Below are 24,664 nucleotides of genomic sequence, written 5' to 3' on the forward strand. Positions count from 1 at the left end.
CGGCATGACTGCATAGAGTGCCATTAACTTCCAGCAGAAGCGGTACCTAGTGATCTACTCACATTGACATGTTTTTAAACTGCTAGGTTGGTAGAAGCTGGGGCTAACAATGGGAGATCATCCTGCTATGCAGATTCAAACCACCGACCTCTGGGTCAGCAAGTTCCACAGCTCAGCGGTTTAACCCATTGCACCCTCGTGGCCCTTGCTATTGAGAAAACTATATCTGAATCCCTTAAACATTAATAAATCCTAGAATTGCATAACATTGAGCTATGACAATTCAATTATGGGTGACATCACTCAAATAGGAGCTCCAGGTGCTCCCGAAGCAGCTTCCGCTATTACTTTGGTTTAGCACTAAGATTAGTGCATTACGTGAATCTTTTTGGAAAATGTGAATCACCATAACCATTTGGGAAATGAGATTCATAACCTTTTGGTCTCGCTGTTCTGCCACTGTGACTAGTGGTTTTGGGTAAGGTTATGAGAAGTCATAACCTTTTTGGAAAAATTGCAAAAGTTTATGAGAAGTCATAACCTTTTTGGGAAAATGGCATTCATCAGCATTCATGCAAGACAACTAGGCCTCTCAGCTGTTGAACTGATGTCTTTGAACTGCTAGGGACAAAGACATGCCAATGCACAAAAACATATATATTTAGAAGTGATTCTTTAGTTGCCCAAAAACATCTACTCTCCCTTAAAATATATTTGCCTTTAAATCATGCTCTCAAAATACAAAATAAACAGTCTTCTTTAAAAGTAACAATTGATTAACTCACAAAATTTCATGTATACAGTGTACAGGCACTTTGCTTATGAATCCAGTTACAACAAGATTTTAAGTAGCTTCTCTGTGTAGGTAACATAGGGCATCTTCCTTAGAAACAATAGTCCATAGTCCAAAGCATCTCTCTGTTTTGAGAGTCTAATAAGTCTCTAAGCCTACTGTTCCTGCATTGAAGCCTAAATTATACTGTTCCAGCAGTCTTCTTAAAGTCACACAGATGGGTTCTACTTTAATGATTCTACACAAGCAAATTGTTCTTTTGTTGCTGTTCATTCGTTCAGTTATTTCCGACTCTTTGTGACTTCAGCCTACGCCAGAGCTCCCTGTTGGCCGTCACCACCCCCAGCTCCTTCAAGGTCAAGCCAGTCACTTCAAGGATGCCATCCATCCATCTTGCCCTTGGTCAGCCTCTCTTCCTTTTCCCCAGCATAATTGTCTTCTCTAAGCTTTCCTGTTTTCTCATGATATGGCCAAAATACTTCATCTTTAACGCTAATATCCTTCCCTCCAATGAGCAGTCGGGCTTTATTTCCTGGAGGATGGACTGGTTGGATCTTCTCGCTGTCCAAGGCACTCTCAGAACTTTCTTCCAACACCACAGCTCAAAAGCATCTATCTTCCTTCGCTCAGCCTTCCCTATGGTCCAGAACTCACATTCGTAGGTGACTATTGCTTTTACTATGCGGATCTTCGTTGCCAGTGTGATGTCTAACTCTTCACTATTTTATCGAGATTGGACATTGGTCTCCTCCCAAGAAGTAAGCATCTCCTGATTTCCTGACTGCAGTCTGCATCTGCAGTAATCTTTGCACCTAGAAATACAAAGTCTGTCACTGACTCCACGTTTTCTTCCTCTATTTCCCAGTTGTCAATCATTTTTGTTGCCATAATCTTGGGTTTTTTTATGTTTAACTGCAACCCAGCTTTTGCGCTTTCTTCTTTCACCTTGATTAGAAGGCTCCTCAGCTCCTCCTCGCTTTCGACCATCAAAGTGGTGTCATCTGCATATCTAAAGTTGTTACTGTTTCTTCCAGCAATTTCCCCCCCAGCCTTGCATTCGTCAAGCCTCGCACATCGCATAATGTGTTCTGCATACAAGTTGAATAGGTTGGGTGAGAGTATACAACCCTGCTGTACGCCTTTCCCAATCTTGAACCAGTCTGTTATTCTTACTGAAGTCTAAAGTCTAAATTGTTCTTACTGAAGTCTAAACGCATCTGCTGATCTAAAATGGAGTCAGACTCCTGAACATATCTAGTTCTGATCACATGGTCTGCAACCCCTCCCACAACAAAGAGGTTAGGTAAAATTGCAAACCAATACACACATACAATAAACAATTATATACGTGACAAATAAGTAGTGAAGGCTTGAGAAGGTTGCTATTTCCAACAAATCTTATGCACCCCCTAATTTTGGCAAGGTGATTTAGCCAAAAAAGTTAGTGTTATATTCAAGTCAATATGATAGATAGATGGTTTGGATAGCATAGGGAAGAGTTAGGGTTCTGAGGCAACACCAGGAATGGTCCTGTTGATGAGTCATATCCTTGGTACTATATAAAAGTAAAGGTTTTCCCCTGACATTAAGTCTAGTCATATCCGACTCTGGGGGTTGGTGCTCATCTCCATTTCCGAAGCCGAAGAGCCAGCGTTGTCCGTCAACAGGTCATGTGGCTGGCATGATTGCATGGAGTGCAGTTACTTTCTCACAGAAGCGGTAGCTACTGATCTACTCATATTTACATATTTTTAAATTATTGGTTGGCAGAAGCTAGGGCTAACAATGGGAGCTCACCCCATCCCACGAATTTGAACCGCCGAACCGAGTTCTGCAGCTTAATGGTTTAACCTGCTGCGCCACCACGGCCTCTCTATATAGAAACCAGTAATTTGGTTTGTAACACTGACTAATGGATCCAATTCCTTTTTCTGCTTTTTTAATTCCACTCCAGTATAAATAAAATTCTTGCATCCTAGCGTGGGATGCAACTGGGGACTAATGGTTTCTATGGAGCATTCAGTTCTCCTTTACTTCATTTACAGGGTGGGTGCGGGCATGTTAGACTTATATTAGACTGGCTCCGATGGTAGTAAACAACAAAAATGAAATTTCTGCAGTCTATTGTTTTGGCATGTCCCATATGGCCTGGAAAGTGTTAGTAATGGAGTGGCTGGGCAGGAAATGAATAAGCATTCGTTCTCAGGAAAGAAAGCAAGGAAATGCAGCATTTCCTGAGAAAGACAACGAGAGGGGTTGTGTTTGGTGTTTACTCTTGCATCCATCTCAAGCTTTTAAACACTTTAAGAGTAAACAGATCTATTTTAGACAAAGCTTGAAAACCTCTAGCTTATGAAGGAGTGTAGCATTTCTAATGCAGCCACACTGACTGTATCACAATCAAAAGCACATGTACTGACCAAATGTTATTGCCGTGAAGTCTGAATCTTTCCTTGCAGTGTATCCTTTGTCCAAAAGCCAATCAATTGCAGATGGTTAATACAAGGGTTCTCTGTCTGACATTAATTAAATAACGGCATTTATGAAATAACCTCATTTATTTCAAAGATATATACTGAATGAAAGGCAGATCAGAAAAAACCACTATTTGGGACAAAAGAAAAACTCTGGATCATCTCAAATTCAGTCCCATTACTAATGGTTTCCGATGAGGCTTTTAGTGCAATGTTCCCTAACATCAGTCACTCAGGCTGGATCTACACTGCTATGTAATCTAGATTGTTGTTGTTCATTCGTTCAGTCGTCTCCGACTCTTCGTGACCTCATGGACCATCCTACGCCAGAGTTCCCTGTCGGCCGTTACCACCCCCAGCTCCCTCAAGGTCAGTCCAGTCACTTCAAGGATGCCATCCATCCATCTTGCCCTTGGTCGGCCCCTCTTCCTTTTGCCTTCCACTTTCCCCAGCATAATTGTCTTCTCTAGGCTTTCCTGTCTCCTCATGATGTGGCCAAAGTACTTCAACTTTGTCTCTAGTATCTTTCCCTCCAGTGAACAGCCGGGCTTTATTTCCTGGAGGATGGACTGGTTGGATCTTCTCGCAGTCCAAGGCACTCTCAGGACTTTCCTCCAACACCACAGCTCAAAAGCATCGATCTTCCTTCGCTCAGCCTTCCCTAAGGTCCAGCTCTCACATCCGTAGGTTACTACAGGGAATACCATGGCTTTGACTAGGCGGATCTTTGTTGCCAGTCTGATGTCTCTACTCTTCACTATTTTATCGAGACTGGACATTGCTCTCCTCCCAAGAAGTAAGCGTCTTCTGATTTCCTGGCTACAGTCTGCATCTGCAGTAATCTTTGCACCTAGAAATACAAAGTCTGTCACGGCCTCCACGGTTTCTCCCTCTATTTTCCAGTTGTCAATCATTCTTGTTGCCATAATCTTGGTTTTTTTGACGTTTAGCTGCAACCCGGCTTTTGCGCTTTCTTCTTTCACCTTTCATCAAGGTGAAAGAATCTAGATTATCTGCTTTGAACTGAATTATTTGAATCTACTGCCATATAATCCAGTTCAAAGCAGATAATATGGATTTTATATCCAGTCTAGAAGGGATCTTAATTTTCTAGGACAGTGGTTCCCAACCTTTTTTTTTGACCAAGGACCACTTTGACCAAAAGATCACTCTCCAACATTAGTACCAAAAGGATTACAAATCAGTTTTGGGGTGCTGATTGAGAAAATTGCATTGGGTAGACCACATCAGCTCTAGTTTCTGATATAGAACATATGCCATCCAGTAGTCGCCATCTGTTCACTCACAGAAAACCATATTTAATAGATCTCGGCTCTATAAGAGGGTTTTGCGAGACCTGTCAATCTTGTTGCAAAGGTGTAGTAATTGTGAGTGTTGCAAGACAGATCCCTTAAAGCGCTAGACCAGTATTTAGTAAAAGTAAAGTTTATTAGTTCACAACCAAGAGAGTCCAAAAACAAAGCAAAAAGGCTCAAAACACTTATTCTTCAGTGTGAAACACAGTATTACCCACAGTTAACCCAAAAAACAGGACCTGAAAAATAACCCAGATTAAACAGGAATATAATCTAGTTTAAACTTAAAGCTATGCAATCAGCAGGAAAAAAAGCACTCCAATTCGCAGCAGGGCATCAGTGAGCACGAAGGGTCGAACAGAAAGGCTGGAGTCGTCTACCAAAGTCAGTACAAACGTGGCATAGTCGTCGGCATTAATCCAATCCGGGTCGAAGAGGGAGAAGGCAACAAACACAGTAATCCAGTCCAGGTCTTACACAGAGCCAAAACGAAGAATGGCAGCACAGCAGGTCCACAGAAGTCTTCCCAAACACATCTTCCCAAACAGCTCTCAAGGACACACGAATACCCATCAACACCTTGCCGACTGCAAAGAACCCCATCTCCCAACCCCACTTTTATTCACAAATCATCCTCTGAACTGGAAGCAGCCGACGCCCTGCTACCAGTTGAAACCCCTTGCCCCAATTCCTCCTCAGAACTGGAATCAGTCAACGCCCCACCAGACCTCCTTTCAGCTGAAGCCCTTTGCTGATCTCTCCAATCTCTCCATCTTCTATCCAGACCCATAACTCCCCAAGACTCAGCCGGATCCCCACTGTGCCAACCAGAGAACCCTACAAATGTGTCGCTACTTGTGGGCTCTTCACAAATGTTCTGAACCTCCCGTACTTTAGTCCAGTCCATTTCTCCATCCTCTGAACTTGCCATACCACTCTCCTCAGTCTCAGACCCATTATTCCCTGCAAAGCCCTCAAATGATTAATCATCACTGGATTCCATAAGTATTTCCTTGATCCGCTTTCTCTATTGCTCCTCATCGGAGTCTTGCACGAGTAGTCTTTCTTCCCCTTCGAACACTCCCAGTAGTATTACTACTCGAAGATCCTATCACAACAGTGAGGCTGTGAACCACTGGTGGTCCATGGACCACAGGTTGGGAACCACTGTTCTAGGGTCTTAACATCCATCTTTTTTCTTACTGCAGAAAATCTTCTAGGCAGAAAAAAGATGAAAGTTGCACATTGCCACATTGTTAATTAGATATAATACTTTTCATTCATAGTCACATCGCACTCAATTAAATGCAAATGCTACCAGTTGTTTTCATCCATGTTTTCTACCATGAGAGACCTCCTTCATCTCTGAATGCATCTTTAATAAGTTAGAAAGGGAAAGCATTGGAAGCTACCCTGGGAAAAAGATGCAAATGTTTCTACAGCTATCATGTGGAAAAGTTTGTGATGTTCCTGCAAATTGTCAGGGTCCAAATAAAAGAAAAACACATGCAGCCTCAAGGTTCAGGATGGCATTCCAAATAGAATAGAATAGAGATAACCCTGGTCCTCTAAATGTTTTGGACTTCAGCTCCCCAAATCTCTGGCCATTGCCCATGATGGCAGAGTCCAATCTAGACTGCCATATAAAATCCAGGTTATCTGCTTTGAATTGGATTATATTGCAGTGTAGACTAATATAAACTAATTCAAAGCAGATAATCTGGATGTTACAAGGGTTGAATGAAAAGTAATGCCTCCATCTTCGTAACTCCTCAACAGATGGCAGTACTGGTATGTGGCAGGTACTGGCTTGTTCAGTAGACTCTCCTCTACAGTTCCATTTTGGAAGGAAGCCTTAGCATTGAACAGTTGTGTTGTTAAAGTGCAAAGTATGGAACCATGCACAGACGGTCGGTCAATTCGACTTAAGCAACATGCAGTCATTGAATTCTTGACAACAGAAGGTGTCACCCCAAAGGAGATTCATCAGAGAATGCAAGCTGTTGATGCTGATTGTGCTGATGTGAGTACTGTGCGTCATTGGGCGAGTAAGTTTAAAGATGTTGAGGTGGGAACATCTGACTTGTGTGATAAACAAAGAGTTGGGAGTCCTGTGACGGCAACCACTGAGTTTCACAAGCAAAAGGTTGACGGATTGATTCAGGACGATCGTTGTATCACTCAGAGAGAAATTTCAAGCATAATCGGCATTTCATAATAACGTGTGGGTCACATTATTGCTTTGCTTGGCTATCGGAAGATCTGTGCACGATGGGTTGGGGAAACAGAGTGTCGACTTCTTCCATGACGGTTTCAGAGAACTTGTTCATCATTGGCAGAAATGTATCCAATTGTTTGGTGACTATGTGGAAAAGTGAATATTGGTACTTAAAGAGCACATTCTAAGGATTATTTCTGCATTTGATTCATTAAAATATTCCCATTCAAACCCGAGTAACGAAGGTAACCCTTGTATATGGCAGTGTGAATGGAGCCTCGGGCTTTTAGAAGTCCCCACTAGTTTCCCCATAAGGCCTTTGGTCCTCTAGATGTTGTGAACTTCAAAGGCCTTATGGAGAAACTTGTGAGTTTCCAAAGCTGACATGATGAAGTGCTTTGTGCATTTTGGTTGGCCAATAAAGGGATAACTCTTTGTTGGACTCTGTTTTATGTTCTTTCAGATGATAGTTCTTTTATTGCTGCCAGAAACACAAAGATCTTTTTGGTGATTATCCACGATTTTTTTGCAAACAGCGAGGCACTGAACATGCTGCTAAAAACAAAAGGTGACATCAATCACAGTAACACCTCTGGGGAATGAATTCAAGGGCTGTATTTCCTGAGAAATCAAAGAAATTGCCAATTATCAACAAAAGGACCCAATTACCTCCTAATTCCAAAACAATATTATCACCTAAAAACTCTGATCAGCAATGGAACAAGTAAATGCTGCCAATTAACACCTTATTGAGGAGCTATAATCTCGTAAAATATTACCAGTTGACGTAATTGTGTGTTTCATTAATATGTCTTTTTAAAGACAATTGGCTTACTTCAGAAGCTAACACTATAATTATCCTCTGTATTCTGGCAATGGCAAAGCAAAACAATTTGACTGGTTTGAATTATTTCAGGCCTTTTTAAATGTATTAATGCACATTTTAACAAAGTATCTACAAAATCAGATACCAAAGCGTTGCAGATGAAGTTCACAGTCAACCCTAGAAATATAATTTTCAAATGAAAGATGAAATAGATTCCTCCTGTACCTATTCAACACCTTTGCCATTGTTTCCTCTGAAAATGTGCCAAGTCACATTTTTCATGGCTATGTTTCAACGCTGGCTTTCAGGATATAGTCATGTTTATCTTCCTTCTATCTTCCTACTCAAGATAATTCTGTTGCATACATTAACTTGAGGAAATGGATTCCTTCCCTTTTAGTGATGCATTTTACAGCACTGTTAAAAGCAGAGTTAAAATCATGATTAAAATCTAAAAAACATCAAAATAAAATTAGATACACCACAAGGAGGTGTGTGTGTGTGTGTGTGTGATACAATCATTAGGATATTGTCAGGCTTGGGTTTCAGTGAAAATCAAGAAAGAACGGGCCTAATGGCAATAGAGCAGTTTTTCACTTGAAAGCTGACCATAATACCATACTGTACTACCTGACAAAAGGGTGATCTCTGATAACACTATGTAACAAAATTTGAAAAAAAAATCTGTTCCTGCTTTGAAAGTGTTATTTCCTGTTTAATTTATTGGTACTTAGTTGTTGTAAGTTTTCTGGGCTGTATGGCCATCTTCCAGAAGCATTCTCTCTTGACGTTTTGCCTGCATCTATGGCAGGCATCCTCAGAGGTTGTGAGTTCTTTGAAAGCAGTTGTTATCCTCCAGATACTTAGTTGTTGTGGCTGACACAAATTATATTGAATTGGATGAGACTCAATGAGATATTAATTGAACAACTATAGCAAAATGTGCGACAGTATGTACCGCAAAAACAAAAGTTTCTGCTTTGAATACAATATTCCTGCTTCTTGGCAGGGGGTTGGACTGGGTGGCCCATGAGGTCTCTTCCAACTCTAGGATTCTATGATTCTATGAAACCTTTTCCATGTTTTTATAATAATAACTTTATTTTTGTACCCCACCTCCTTCTCCCCGAATGGACTCGGGATGGCTTACATATGACACAAAGTGCCTAAAACAATGCATAATACAAAAAGTAAAACCATGATAGAACCAATCAGGAAATGACATTTATAACCCAGGAACAAAAATTGTGTTACCTAGAGACATACGTCTTAATGATGACCCGAGAACACTGTTTCTAAGGCAAGTGAATACATCCATTAGTCAAAGGCAGCACTCTGAAGTTTAATCAAAAGATGGAGACCGTAGAATAGACATTTGGCTTAGCTCAGTATAAGGCAACTCCCTAAATTCTTATTCCTATTCACTATACTGTGAACATCCCCAAGGACAGAGGAAGGAATTATGAGCAATAGGCGAAACCAACATTCTGCTGTGGCAACTTCAGGAGCTCCCCACATCCCTCCCCCATGCAATCCTTAAACAACCAAGCTTTAGGGTTTCTCAGCCCTCCAGGGCTCTTTTCAGGGTTAAAAGGGTATAGCAATAATGTGAGAGTGTAAAGCTGCATCTCATTCTGATCCTGCTGCCCTACAAGAAGGGATTCCTTGTATATGCTCTTGGATTATCTGGCAAGCAGTAGGTGAAACCATGTGTTGTAAATGTTTACTGATTGTTGCAGGAACAAAAACTTTTGAAGCATGTTTTGTGTTCAAACACTTGGTGTAAATCATTGCAATCCAGGAACATTGTTGGGCTTTATTGGTATAACTTTGAGGATAAAGTAGAATGGGGTTGAGAGCAACAAAAGAGTTTATCACCCTAGGTGGTTTTCAACCTGTGGGTCCCCAGATATTTTGACCTTCAACTCCCAGAAATCCTAACAGCTGGTAAACTGGCTGGGATTTCTGGGAGTTGCAGGCCAAAACATCTGGGGACCCACAGGTTGAGAACCACTGCAGTAAAGTATGGATCCACTTTAAATCCAGTTGGTGCTTGGGGTTTGTAGTTTAGAGAGGGGCCTTTAAATGGCTCAGCCAGACAAGTCATGGGCCACAGCAATCTACAACCCCAGAATTCTGCAGGAGGCAGAAAAAGGAATTAAAGTGGATCCATGCCCTAGTGCAGGGGTCCTCAAACTTTTTAAACCGAGGGCCCAGTCACAGTCCCTCAAACTGTTGGAGGGCCGGATTATAATTTGGAAAAAAAAGAATGAATTCCTATGCAAGCTGTACATATCTTATTTGTAGTGCAAAAAGCTCATTTTAAAACAATACAATAATTAAAATGAAGAACAAATATAAACTTATTAGTATTTCAATGGTAAGTATAGATTACTGCAACACACTCTACGTGGGGTTGCCCTTGAAGACTGTTCGGAAACTTCAACTGGTTCAGTGAGTGGCAGCCAGATTACTCACCGGAGCGTCATACAGGGAGCACACGACCCCCTCTGTTGTGTCAGCTCCACTGGCTGCCGGTTCAGTTCCAAGCACAATTCAAGGTGCTGTTTTTGACCTAAAAAACCCTTTACGGTTCCGGTTCAGCGTATCTGTCCAAACGTATCTCCCTCTATGTCCCACCTCGGAGTTTGAGATCATCTGGGGAGGCCCTGCTCTCGACCCCACCGCTATCACAAGTGAGGTTGGTGGGGACGAGGAGCAGGGCCTTCTCAGTGGTGGCCCCTCACCCGTGGAACTCACTCCCGGGGGAAATCAGGTCATCAACATCCTTCCTTTCCTTCAGGAGGAAATTAAAAACGTGGTTGTGGGATCAGGCCTTCGGGCAATCTGACAACTAGATAAGGACAATCAGACGAGATGACTAGGACTGACAGGACTGACAAATTGGAATTGGAATTTGGACTATGAGGTGGCGAACGCTGAGCGTTAATTAGATGAAACCGGTTTTTAGTGGTTTTATTGTTGTAATGCAGAAACTGATTGTTAATTGTTTAATTGCTGCTATATTGTTTTTATTCTATTGTTATGTTGATGCCGGCATCGAATTGTGCCTTTGTAAGCTGCCCTGAGTCCCCTCCGGGATGAGAAGGACAGGATAGAAGTAACCAAAATAAATAAATAAAATAAAATAAGTGTGGGCCTGCTTTTGGCTGGAGAGATAGGGTTGTTGTTGTTGTTGTGTGCTTTCAAGTCATTTCAGATTTAGGTTGACCCTGAGCGAGGGCTGGGTAAATGACCTTGGAGGGCAATATTCGGCCCTCGGGCCTTAGTTTGAGGACCCCTGCCCTAGTGTGATGAGATCCAAACTGTGAATGGAGGCTAAGATTAAAAAATGGGAAGGGTGCAGGTTCAAACTACTGTTCGATCTCAACGAGGGATTCAAGGTGGCTCACAAATGATCAATAAACAATTTTTCAAAATGACAAAGTTATCCAATATAAAACAAAGAGTGAAAAAACAAAACAAAATTGTAAATAACAAAGTGAAACAAGGGAACAAACCAGAAGCCAAAACTATATATCCTAATAACATATGGACATATAGTCTGATAGATCACGACAAATCTTGGATCACGATGCCAAACAGAAAGCTGGAATATGATAACAAAGAAGGCACAATTCCATGTTTGCATCAGATTAGCCTCAAACATTGGCAGGACATATAGCTGTTTTCCTAATGACTTCAGAGAATAGTGGCGTTCATAAAGTAGGAGATGATCCTGCCAGTATCTGGACCAAATCCTTTTAAGATTTCAAAGATAACTAGCCCTTTGAACTGAGTCCAGAAGTAGTCAGCGAAGATGTAGTGTCAAAAGAGTCACGCGCTCCTGATAACTAGCTGAAAGCTTTAGACACCAGAAAAGCGCATTGTAGTAAGTAATTGCAATGCTACTAGACCTCACATAATCATAGGTGTCTGTTCGGCCTTTATTATCAATACACTAGTATATCAAACTGAGATGGGCAAAGGCGGTCCTGGCATCTATCCAAATATTAAATAGCAAAGCTGCATCCAAAGTTGAGTATCTCAGTCTTCAAGGAGAGTGCAAGCACGTCCAAAAGGTAGTCTTATTGATGGACTTTAGGTTGAGAGGACTTCTTTAGTGGATTAATCTTGTTTGTGTAGCAGCTCTTGTTTAGCCAAGATTAATGGAATAAAGTCATCCCTTGCCTCTGCACTTAATCAATCTATGACGTACGTATTTCTGGTGTTGAGTGGATTACTCCAGGAAAAGGACTGGCTTTGTTGCAGAAGAGGGATAGGCAAAATGGATCTGCATGCAATTCCTAAAGTTGTTTTGTGGTCAAAACTCCCCAGGCTCCCTAGACTGTTTCTTAAAATGCCCAAACAATTGTGGATTTCTGGGAAGTGGAAATTCTGTTATTGCTGGAGGATGGCGTTTACGGCCATTCATGTGTTCCTGGTAGATCCCAGGGTAGAAAATTGCCCCCTGAGATTATCAGAGTTTCTCAGCTTCTGGGTGTGTTTGCACTCTCCTTGAAGACTGAGATACTCAACTTTGGATGTAGCTTTGCTATTTAATGTTTGGATAGATGCCAGGACTGCCTTTGTCCATTTCAGTTTGGTATAGTAGAAAATTACCCCCTGAGATTATCATAGTTTCTGTACAGTTACTTCTCCGTTTTTTGTTTTATTTTTGCATAATGGATGAAAGCTGAGCTGAAACAAACTGGTTGAGTATCCCTTACCTGAAATGCTTTGGTCCAGAAATCATTTGGATTTTTTAAAATATATATTTTGGAATACCCATATTTGCAAATACCACATAATGAGATTTCTGCGAGGTGGGATCCAAGTCTAAGCATGAAGTTCATTAATATTTCATACACACAAATTCCAAAAGTAATTTTATACTTTTGTGCATCAACCCAGGTTTGTGTATACAGAACCAAAGATGCCACTATCTCCGAGTTTAGTTCAGAAAGGAATAAATACGACAACACAAATATCTCAGCCATCTATTTGGGCAATTTCAGTTTGGAGTATTTTGGATCTTGGAATTCCAGGTATGGGATGTTGAACCTGTAATAATACTTTCTCTCCCAAATGGGACTTTTTCATGTAAGGAGCAACTTGAGAAACTGCAAGTCACTTCTGGTGTGAGAGAATTGGTTGTCCGCAAGGATGTTGCCCAGGGGATGCCAGGATGATTTTTTTTACCATCCTTGTGGGAAGCTTCTCTCATATCCCCGCATGGGGAGATGGAGCTGACAGAGGGAGCTCAACCTGCTCTCCTCAGATTCAAACCGCTGACCAGGCCCATAGCCAGGATTTCGATTGGGGGGGGGGAGGGGCTGAGTTTGTTTTGGGGGGGGGCTGAGTCTGAGTGAAAGAGGGTCTACCCTAGCAAACCTTTTGTATCGTTACCCCAATACCCCCATGCATATGGGATATATTGAGTATGGTGATCAGATCATGATATAAATAAACATAACAGTTTAAATAATGCACCAGTAAGGCCTTTTCGCGAACCACCATGAGAATTTGGGGGGGGGGGGCTCAAGCCCCGCAAGTCCCCCCGTCCCCCCCCCCCCCGGCTACTACCTATCGTCAGTCCTGCCATTGCACCACTGGGGGCTCCGAATGGAACTAAAAACTGTTTACAGTATAAATGTTAAAAGAGTAGTAAAAAAAATATGAAATATAAGAGCATTAAATGGTATATTCAATTACTATGTTTCTAACACTAATATTTAAAATTAGGAAAACACTTAAAATACACAGCATACTGTATATTAAAACAGCATCTCCAATTACATGTCACACCAAGGCTGAAGGTTAATTAAATAAGAAGGTATCTGCTTGGCCGCGAAACCATAGTAGAGAGAGGACAAATCGAACATCCCTTGGAACGAATGTAACTAGATCAATACCTATTTTATAAGTTAATAAAAAATAAAATAAAAGCTGAAGCTAGACTACCAGCAGTAACTAACACTTTGATGGTCCTTGCTCTTCTTTATTTTTACAATTTTTCTATTAATCCTACTGCATGACAAAATATATCAAGTGTTTGAAATTATCATAATATATAAATAATTGATAAATATCCCCATAATATTAGCTGTCACATCCAATTCTTTAAAAGATCCATCCATCTCCTAAGGAGCATTCTATTGCACCACTAAGGAAGAACCTACTTTTGAGCCTCCTGTAATAGTTTTACTACCAATACCCCCCCCCCCCCCTTAATTAAAATTAGAAAGAGTAAGAATGACTTACCGTGTATTCTGATCCAAATTTGCCCAATGGAGAGAGAAGAAAAACAAAAACAATGGCATAATTATTTTATTGTTCATATTGCTTTAATTAAAATGAAATACACTTTAATAATTGAGCTGGCTAGTAGTAATAATGCAACCCCTGTGGATTATTTGAGATAGAACACAGCATAGAAGATAATTTTTGAAATGTTTGATTCAAGTTGGTGCACGGGGGTTTCTGAACTACAAAGGCAGCCAGGTTACTAACTAGGGCGGCATACAGGGAGCACACAACTCCCTTGTTACGTCAGCACCACTGGCTGCCTGTTTGCTACCAGGCACAATTTAAAGTGCTGGGTTTTTTTGTTGTTGTTGTGTCAGGAGGGACTCCTGGTGTGAGAGAATTGGCCGTCTGCAAGGACTTTGCCCAGGGGACGCCTCGATGATTTGATGTTTTTATTATCCTTGTGGGAGGCTTCTCTCATGTCCCCGCATGAGGAGCTGGAGCTGATAGAGGGAGCTCATTCGCCTCTCCCCGGATTCGAACCTGCGACCTGCCGGTCTTCAGTCCTGCCGGCACAGGGGTTTAACCCACTGCGCCACTGGGGGATCCTATTTAAAGTGCTGGGTTTGGCCTATAAAGCTCTATGAACCGGACTGAAATTGGCTATATGGTTGATGACAATGTTTTTAATGTGTTTTAAACTGAATGTTTTATTTACTGCGTTAAACTGTTGCTATTTGTGTTAATAATAATAATAATAATAATAATAATTTATTTATACCCCGCTACCATCTCCCCAAGGGACTTGGTGCGGCTTACATGAGGCCAAGCCCAAGATACATCAGTAAACAAAAGCAATAACGAAAACAATAAATACCAAACAATTCATATAAATCACATAAACAAAAATAAACAATAAACAATAACAGTAAACAAAACCTATGGCCTGGCCAAATGTAATAATTTAAAATTTAAAAAATAATGCTGGGCATGAACAAGGTAGGATATTAACTGGGATAGGGTTTTTCAAAGAGAGATGAGGGAACGCAGTCAGTCCTAAATCAGTGGTAAAGTGCATTTTGAGGGCATATTGCTGAGAGTTTTCCTTATTCTGGGAAGGCACACTGGAACAACCACGTTTTCAGACTCCTCCTAAAGACTGCCAGAGTTGGGGCATGTCTGATGTCCTTTGGAAGTAAGTTCCAGAGTCGGGGGGCCACCACCGAGAAGGCCCTCTCCCTCGTCCCCACCAATCGCACCTGCGAAGGAGGTGGGAGCGTGAGCAGGGCCTCTCTAGATGAGCGAAGAGATCGTGTGGGTTCGTACACAGAAATGTGGTCTTGTATTATCTTGAGGCTTCGAATTGTGGCCATTTTGTAAGCCGCCCTGAGTCCCCCCTTGGGGGTTGAGAAGGGCGGGATAGAAATATTGGAAATAAATAAATAAGTAAATGGGCCCGGCCTAGTTTACCTGTCCGAACACATCTCCCTCTATGAACCACCGCAAAGACTAAGATCTTCTGGGGAGGCCCTACTCTTGGTCCCACCACCGTTACAGGTGTATTTGGTGGGGACGAGAGACAGGGCCTTCTCAGTGATTGCCCCTTGGCTATGGAACTCCCTCCCTGGCAAGATTAGATCGCTCTAACTACACAGATATCTATAAATACAATGCTAATGCATTCCAATTGGTATTGGTCCCAATTCAAGGTGCAGGTTCTTACCTATAAAGCCCTGAACAGTTTGGGACCCGCCTACCTGCGTGACTGCATTACTGTGTACGAACCCACATGATCTCTTCGATCATATGGAGAGGCCCTGCTCATGCCCCCACCTCCTTCGCAGGCGCGATTGGTGCAGGCCTTCTCGACTCTGGAATTCACTCCCTAAGGACATCAGACATGCCCCAACGCTGGCAGTCTTTAGGAGGAGCCTGAAAACATGGTTGTTCCAGTGTGCCTTCCCAGAATAAGGAAAACTCTTAGCAATATGTCCTCAAATGCACTTTAATATTGATTTAGGATTGTCTGCGCGCCCTCATCTTTCTCTGAAAACCCTATCCTAGTTTACCTTACCTTGTTCATGTACAGCATTTTAAATTTTAATTATTACATTTGGCCTGGCCATAGGTTTTTAAATGCTGTATGTTATTATTGTTATTGTATTTTGTATTTTTACTTATTTCATTTTTAACTGTTTGTATTGATTATTTGTTATTGCCTTTGTTTATTGATGTGCTGTGGGCCCGGCCTCATGTAAGCCGCACCGAGTCTCTTGGGGAGATGGTAAAGGTAAAGGTAGTCCCCTGACATAAAGTCCAGTCATGTCTGACTCTGGGGTGTGGTGCTCATCTCCATTTCTAAGCCGAAGAGCCAGCGTTGTCCGTAGACACCTCCAAGGTCATGTGGCCGGCATGACTGCATGGAGCGCCATTACCTTCCCGCTGGAGTGGTACCTATTGATCTACTTACATTTGCATGTTTTCGAACTGCTAGGTTGGCAGAAGCTAGGGCTGACAGCGGAAGCTCACGCCGCTCCCCGGAATCGAACCTGCGACCTTTCGATCAACAAGCTCAGCAGCTCAGTGCTTTAACCCACTGAGCCACCGGGGGCTCTGGGGGGGAGATGGTAGTGGGGTACAAATAAAGTTTTTTTTTTATTATTATTATTATTATTATTATTATTATCATTTTTGCTGAAGCTTATAGTAATAGGACATTCGTGTATTAAGATTAGATCGCCCCTGCCCCCTCCCCGGCCTCCTGGCCTTTAGAAGATGGTAAAAACCTGGCTGTGGGGCCAAGCCTTCGGGGCAGCGCAATAAGGCAATAATAGCAAACCCGTTCCACTGACTGGAGCCAGCATGGTATTTTGAGATGGTTTTAAACTGATTTTAAATGTAGATGTAACTGATTTTACTGTTTGTATATATTTATAATTATTTTATATCCCGGCATGGAATGCTTGCCGTATATATGTTGTGCTCGGCCCTGAGTACCCTTTGTGGTGAGAAGGGTGGACTAAAAATGTTTCAAATAAATAAATGTTTCTGTGTAATTCTTGCTTTTCTGCCCCTCTTCATGAACCACTAACACTACCATGGTGCTCATTGCCGCATTATCAAGGGGTGTCTGCGCCCTACACCACTGGAGAAATTACACTGTTTAGCCGGTATCGCACCACTTGAAATCCGCCGGGAAGTAGCAGCCAATAGTGAAAGGACCAAGGCAGAGACATCTCCAGCTCATCCCCTGTTTGGATATCAGCCAGCACGTCAATGACTTAAATCTAGAAATAGTTTTCTAAGATCTAAAGAGACACTCGCTGGAACACCTCAGCAAGCGAGAGTCCAAAAGTGGCAGGCTCAAACCCAGAACCTCAACCAATGGCTGATACCCAATGAGAGACTCCCCCCTGGGCACACAGAGGACTGGGCGACTTGGAAGGCACTGAACAGACTGCGCTCTGGCACCACAAGATGCAGAGCCAACCTTCAGAAATGGGGCTACAAAGTGGAATCTTTGACATGTGAGTGTGGAGAGGAGCAAACCACTGACCACCTGCTGCAATGCAACCTGAGCCCTGCCACATGCACCATGGAGGACCTTCTTGCAGCAATACCAGAAGCACTCGAAGTGGCCAGATACTGGTCAAAGGACATTTAATCAACTACCAAACTCACATATATTGTATTCTGTATTTTGTATTTTTGTATTTTGTCTGTTTGTTTGTTTGCTTTGTTCTGTTAGAAATGTAATATAACTGACTGGTTGCTGATGACTCAAATAAATAAATAAAATGGTGCTCATCAGAAAGAAGACAGATCCACCCATCACCAGATAGTAGTTCAAGCCATTTTATGATTTGGACAGGAGGAGATATTAGTCTGAATCTTATTATTAGTTCCACCTAAAGTAGGCCTCTTGAATAAATGAAATTGACCTATACGTTGATTAGCTACTGGTTTGGTACTCCATGTCAAATGTCATTCTTATAGTCTGGAGCCCAAGGCAGGTTAAGCAAATTTCTCTAATGAGGATTTAAATCACAATCCCACACCTGTATTTAATAGGCCTGGGCGGTTTTGTTCGTTAATTTTGTAATTCGTTAAATATTCGTTAATTTTAGCAATTACAAAACGATTACAAAACTTATTTTTAAACCCGGAAGTGTTTTTAAATATCGAAACAGCATGAGCCAAATATTTTTGTATTTCCGTCCATTTCGGAAATACGTAAGATGGCTAGATGCTTGCTGGGAGCTCTCCTCTCCTTAGCCAGTCAGAGCCTGAAAGAGGAGGAGGAGGAGGAGGAGAGGGCGGGGAAGGCGCCGGCTAAGCAAGCGAGCGAGAGGGCGAGCGACCCTCAGCGGGAAGGCGGCCCATCCCTCCTTCCTCACCTTTGCGGTGGGTGTGCTTCGTTCTCCCAATTCCGCACTGAAACCTTAGCGGAGGGCTGGGCTAGATGGCCTTTGGGGAGACCTTCTCCCAATTTCGCATTGAGACCATAGCAGAGGGCGGGACTAGATGGCCTTTGGGGAGCCCCTTCTCCCAATTCCGCACTGAAACCTTAAGAGGGGGCTGGACTAGATGGCCTTTGGGGAGCCCCTTCCTCCAATTCCGCATTGAAACCTTAAGAGGGTGCTGGACTAGATGGCCTTTGGGGACCCCCTTCTCCCAATTCCGCACTGAAACCTTAGCTTCGGAGGAGCCGGGCCCGACTCGGCGGCAGTGCTTGAGGGCCCGCCAGAGTGAGTGCCTGCCTTCCCTCCTTAATAATAATTTCTCCTCCCTATTCTACTAAATTAATAATTAAATTAAAAAAAAATTGGAAAAAAATTGGAAAAAAAGGGCGCCATCTTTACAAAATGTTTTGTAAATATTAACGAAATTTCGTAAATACCGAACTTTTTTAAGGGAAAATTTTGTAATTATTTTAAATATCAAAACAAAAAAACCCCCCAAATACAAATCGATTTTAGAAACAAATTTTTGCGTTGTTACCCAGGCCTAGTATTTAATGGCTGCAATTACATAACTGTCTAACAAATTATCTAGTTGAAGCCTTGGCAACAAATGGTTTCCCGCTTCTGCTCTTTACCTGTCATATTCATGGTTAAAGGGTTATACTAATATTCTAAATAGAAAAACAAGTAGAACATGAAGGAACTGTTACAGTGTAGGTGGGAGGGAGAAGGACAAAATTGATTGTTTTTTCCTCCGTGCTTTTCTTTCCTCGCATCAAATCTATTTCTGGAAGGAGGAACACACTGTGAGACAGTATGCTAAGCTGTCTCCACAAGTCATCCTTTCTCCCTATCTCGGTGAAGGACAGGTTCAACCCTCCTTTTGTTCTCAAAGCAGGAGCTGTGAAGGACCAAACAGGACTCGGCACAGAAATAATCTCCCTAAACAATGACTGAAGGAAGTTGGTAACAGCAGGAGAAAGAGGGAAGATGGAATTTCAGCAAGAGAAGTTCACACAACAAAGCTCCACACGTAGAAATCCCCTCTTGCACAAGTTGTAGGGGCCCAGCAATTTGCCTCCATGGGGTCACCTAGCCCAGAGGTGTCAAACTTGTAGCCCTCCAGATGTCTAGGCCGCCAACTCTCAGAAGCCTTAGCCAGCTTGTCCAATAGCCAAGAATTCTGGGAGCTGAATTCCAAAACACCTGGAGGGTCACACATTTGACACCACGTACCTGGCCCTTCCCGACCTGTACTCCTACCCCATTCCCTGTAGCTCTGACAGCCAACAGGTTAATCTATCCTTCACCATCATCACAGGCAATCACTCATGGCTGAGCATGATTGTCTTCCAAGGGTAGAGTCTTGGTGGAGGGTCCATAAGTGGATTTAGAGACCTATTCTGGATCCACAAGGTCTCTCACAATGAGGACATAGGTTTCCAGATGAAAGGTGGTCCATAACAAGGCTCTAACTCAGTGGTTCTCAACCTGGGGTCCCCAAATATTTTTGGCCTTCAATTCCCAGAAATCCCAACAGCTGGTAAACTGGCTAGGATTTCTGGGAATCGTAGGCCAGAAACATCTGGGGACCCCAGTTTGAGAACCACTGCTAATAGTTGGGATGATGGTGGAAATGGGGAGAAAGCTGTGACTATTTTTCTTCCAGCCAAGCATGCTATGCTCTGATGGTTGATCTCTAGGGTTCTCCTCATAGGACATACTTCTATTTATTTTACACTAGCCGCCCCCAGCCAGGCTTTGCTGTGGCCCAATCTGCATATATGTGCTTTGTGTGCGTATATATTTGTGTATATGTGTATATATGTGTGTTTGCGTATATATATGTGGTTTTGTGCATGCATTGTAATGTATTTTTAAATTTTTTGGCTTTTCAGTATCTTCTGCTGTGTTTTTCGGTGTTTTTATGGGTGATGGTTACTCATTGGCTTGATAGGTGGATTGTGTCCAAATTTGGTGTCAATTCATCCAGTGGTTTTTGAGCTATGTTAATCCCACAAACGAACATTACATTTTTTATTTATACAGATTAGCCATCCCCTGCCACACATTGCAGTGGCCTAGTCTGTGTTTTGTGTGTGTATATATGTGTGTATATATGTGGTTTTGCGCATGCATTGTAATGCATTTTTTTTAAAAAAATTGGCATTTAAAGTGTCTTTTGCTGTGTTTTCCAGTGTTTTTATGAGTGATGGTCACTCGTTGGCCTGATAGGTCTACTGTGTACAAATTTGGTGGCAATTCATCTAGTGGTTTTTGAGTTATGTTAATCCCACAAACAAACATTACATTTTTATTTATATAGATTACTAGCCGTCCCCTGCCGCATGTTGCTGTGGCCCAGTCTGTGTATGCGTATTGTGTGTCTGTATATGTGTGTATATGTGTCTATCTGTGGTTATGCAGATGTATTGTAATGTATTTGTCATTTTTTGGCTTTTAAAGTCTCCTCTGCTGTGTTTTTCAGTGTTTTTATGGGTGATGGTCACTCATTGGCCTGATAGGTGGATTGTGTCCAAATTTGGTGTCAATTCATCCAGTGGTTTTTGAGTTATGTTAATACAGATTATAATGGGAGATGCCAGAGGTTGAATCTGATGCTATCTGAATGCAGAATGTGTGCTCTACTCAGGGAGTTATGGTTTCTTTTCCAACACCATGGGTGGAAGGCTCTCAAGACTTGGGAGCAACCTCTCCAGAATTGCAGGTCCATCTGTCAGTCTTTTACATTGCCTGTGATTTGTTTCTTCTCAGGTAACACAGTGACTATAACAACATGATATAGTAGTTTGAGTGTTGGACTAGAAGACAGGAGAGCCATCTCCAAGATATCTCATTGTGCAATTAGAGGTGCGTGAATGGCAGAAATAATAATAATAATAATAATAATAATAATAATAATATATTTATATATTTATTTATGACATTTATATGCCGCCCTTCTCACCCCGAAGGGGACTCAGAGCGGCTTACAATAATACAATATATTATTAACATAGTACAATATCAGTTTTAAATATTGCTTATATAATAATAATCTTTATTTATACCCCGCCACAAAGGGAGGGGGGATGTAGACTCCAATTATTGTTCTGTTTTCATTTCAATTTTTATTCCCCCCCCCCCCCCCGGTTCTGTTTTTGGGAAGATTCTGGAAGAATGGGGGGATTCGAATTTGCAATTCTGAACCCTGAATTCCATTTTCGTGTCAATACTTTTTTGGACAAGGGACACAAAAACTTTTGTCGATAGCATTTTGGACAAGGGATACTCAACCTGTATTACTATCGCCTATATCTGCAAAGGGACCATGCTTTCATGTTACATGCATTCAAGCTATTTTTTGTTACTGAATTCCTTCTGAGCTGCTTACAATTCTGCATCACATCCCATCTAATCTTGAGATGTGCGGCTGCAGATGAGGATTACACTTCATACATCAGATGAAGGAGGCTCAAATCCACAAAAGCTTATGCCAATTTATTTGTCTTCAAGAGAAAATAACCCTTTAAAGCTGAAAACATTAGAAGCAAGTGCTTTCCCCTAAAACAACAACAACAACAACATACCTGTAATTGTGTATGGATAATAATTCCAGGCCTTCTCTGTAACATAAAATATTTTCGGGACAACAGCTCTTGCCCAACTTGGAAGTTTGCTGCAAAAAAGAAATAAATAAATTAAAATCTCATAAGACTAAAGAGACGGAAGATACAGTGAGTTTGCATCTAGTTATAAGTAGGAGAAGTTTAAGTTCAAATTGCCAAACACAGCTTTGGGAATTCACAAATTGCTTGTGTAGCAACAGCTTGCGCTGTAACAAGCTTTGCATATTTTATACTATTCTAAGCCACAAAGTGATGGCTGTCAAGAAATGCTATGCTTTCCCCCATCTGCTACTCAATCTTTCATATTCATTGAGGCACAAGTGTGACCAGTAATGGTAGATGGTTTCTATGGTGACTCCATTCTGTGCTTTGGTCCAAACTTTGAGCAAGCTATCCAGAGTGCTAAACTGATTGGGGATAGGGTCTGTACTTTGGATAGTTCCTTTAAAGTTCAAACTGAAACTCAGAATGGCTTCATTATCCTGCTGACATGAAGATTGATAGATGTGACTGTGTGTGACTTACTCTAAATTTAATGCAGTATCTTGCCAATATCTAAAGATGCTCCCAACAATACCTTTCGGACCGCATCTCGGCCTATGAGCCCACGAGGACCTTGAGATCGTCTGGGGAGGCCCTTCTCTCGATCCCGCCTGCCTCACAGGCACGTCTGGCGGGGACGAGGGATAGGGCCTTCTCAGTGGTGGCCCCCCGGCTGTGGAACACCCTCCCTGTTGACATCAGACAGGCGCCCTCCCTTATGTCCTTCCGGAAGAGCCTGAAGACATGGCTATTCGAGAAGGTATTTAACTAAATGCCACAGTGACTGGAAATGACAACTGGAACGGAATATAGACTATGAGATTGGTTATGATTCTATGATAAGACGAAGCGGATTGTTTTAGTGTAATTAGATGATAGTGTATTAGTGATATGTTGTCTTTGTCATTGTAGTTTATTGTAAAATATGTTTTTTATATGTTGTACACCGCCACGAGTCGCCCTAGGGCTGAGAGCGGCGGTTAACAAATGCACCAAATAAATAAATAAATAAACAATAAAGCTTAACCTAAACCTGGATTGTGGTGTAACCCATGTCTCACTTACAATTTCAAACCACATTTTATGACAGTATCCATGAGACTCCCAGTCCAGCACTTTTAAGCTGTGTTGCTCTCAGATAAATAATAATAATAATAATAATAATAATAATAATAATAATGTTGTTCATCCATTCAGTTGTTTTCGACTCTTCCTGACTTCATGGACCAGCCCACGCCAGAGCTCCCTGTCGGTTGTCACCACCCCCAGCTCTTTCAAGGTCAGTCATCCATCCATCTTGTCCTTCGTCGGCCCCTCTTCCTTTTTCCTTCCATTTCCCCCAGCATAATTGTAATAATAATAATAATAATAACAACAATAATAATAATAATAATAATAATAAGAAGAAGAAGAAGAAGAAGAAGAAGAAGAAGAAGAAACAACTGGAAAAGCTGACATGATATGAGGATTTAAAAATTGAACTGCAAAGACTCTGGCACAACCCAGTAAAGGTGGTCCCAGTGGTGATTGGCACACTGGGTGTAGTGCCTGAAGACCTTGGCCTGCACTTAAACACAATTGGCGCTGACAAAATTACCATCTGCCAGCTGCAGAAGGCCACCTTACTGGGATCTGCACGCATTATTCGCCAATACATCACACAGTCCTAGACACTTGGGAAGTGTCCGACGTTCAACAGCCAGCAGAGTGATCTTGTCTGTTGTGGACTCTTGTTGTGTTTCAAATAATAATAATAATAATAATAATAATAATAATAATAATAATTGTTATTTTATTTTAAACCACCTCTCCTCATGGCTTGCTTAAACACATAACATTGCTAAAACACATAAACACACTAAGAAAACTATTTATTTATTTATTTACCAAATTTATACACTGCCCTTCTCAACCCCGAAGGGGACTCAGGGCGGCCTTACAAAGGCAATAATTCAATGCCATATATTAATACATTAAAACAAAACCCATTTTTTAATTTATTGTGTCAGGAGCAAATCAAACAGTTGTATTGTATTTTTTTAAAAGTTTGCAAACTTGGCATTCTATTAAATGTCTTTTGACCAGTAGCTGGCCACTTGGAGTGCCTCTGGTGTTGCTGCAAGAAGGTCCTCCATTGTGCATGTGGCAGGGTTCAGGTTGCATTGTAGTAGGTGGTCTGTGGTTTGCTCTTTAAAACCCATTAAAACATAGCATTATAACATCAAGAAAAATCACATGATCCAAATCGTATTCCAGGGCTGATGGGAGTTGTCATTATATCAATTTGTAGTCTCATATTCCACTACTCCTGTTACTGGCCGAAAGCCTGATCCCCGAGCCATGCTTTCGGTTTTTTCTGAAGTTCAGGAGGGTTGGGACATATCTAATTTGACTGGGGAAGGAATTCCATAGGTAAGGGGCCACCACTGAGAAAGCCCTGTCTCTCATCCCCACCAGTCGTGCTTGCGAGGGGGATGGGACCGAGACCAAGAATCTTAACATCTGAGGTGGGTCATAGAGGGAGATACATTTGGATAGGTAAGCTTGGCCGGAACCATTTTGGGCTTTATAGGCTAAAGCCAGCAATTTGAATTGTGCTCAGAAGCAGACTGGAAGCCAGTGGAGCTGATGTAACAGGGGAGTTGTCTGCTCCC

At 41.8% G+C, this 24,664-nt stretch overlaps 1 protein-coding gene across 1 annotated transcript in view; it reads right to left on the reverse strand.

The window, feature by feature from the left end:
• The window catches only part of PITPNC1 (phosphatidylinositol transfer protein cytoplasmic 1), a 259,261-nt gene that overhangs the window by 102,437 nt on the left and 132,160 nt on the right, over positions 1-24,664 (reverse strand). The window contains exons 3-4 of the mRNA XM_060763096.2: positions 21,930-22,018; positions 13,892-13,899 (exon numbers count right to left, since the gene is read on the reverse strand). Of these exons, the coding sequence (XP_060619079.2) occupies positions 13,892-13,899; positions 21,930-22,018 (97 nt within the window). The remainder of the gene's footprint in view (positions 1-13,891; positions 13,900-21,929; positions 22,019-24,664) is intronic.

Source organism: Anolis sagrei, chromosome 2 (genome assembly GCF_037176765.1).
Source record: "Anolis sagrei isolate rAnoSag1 chromosome 2, rAnoSag1.mat, whole genome shotgun sequence".
NCBI classification, from domain to species: domain Eukaryota; kingdom Metazoa; phylum Chordata; class Lepidosauria; order Squamata; family Dactyloidae; genus Anolis; species Anolis sagrei.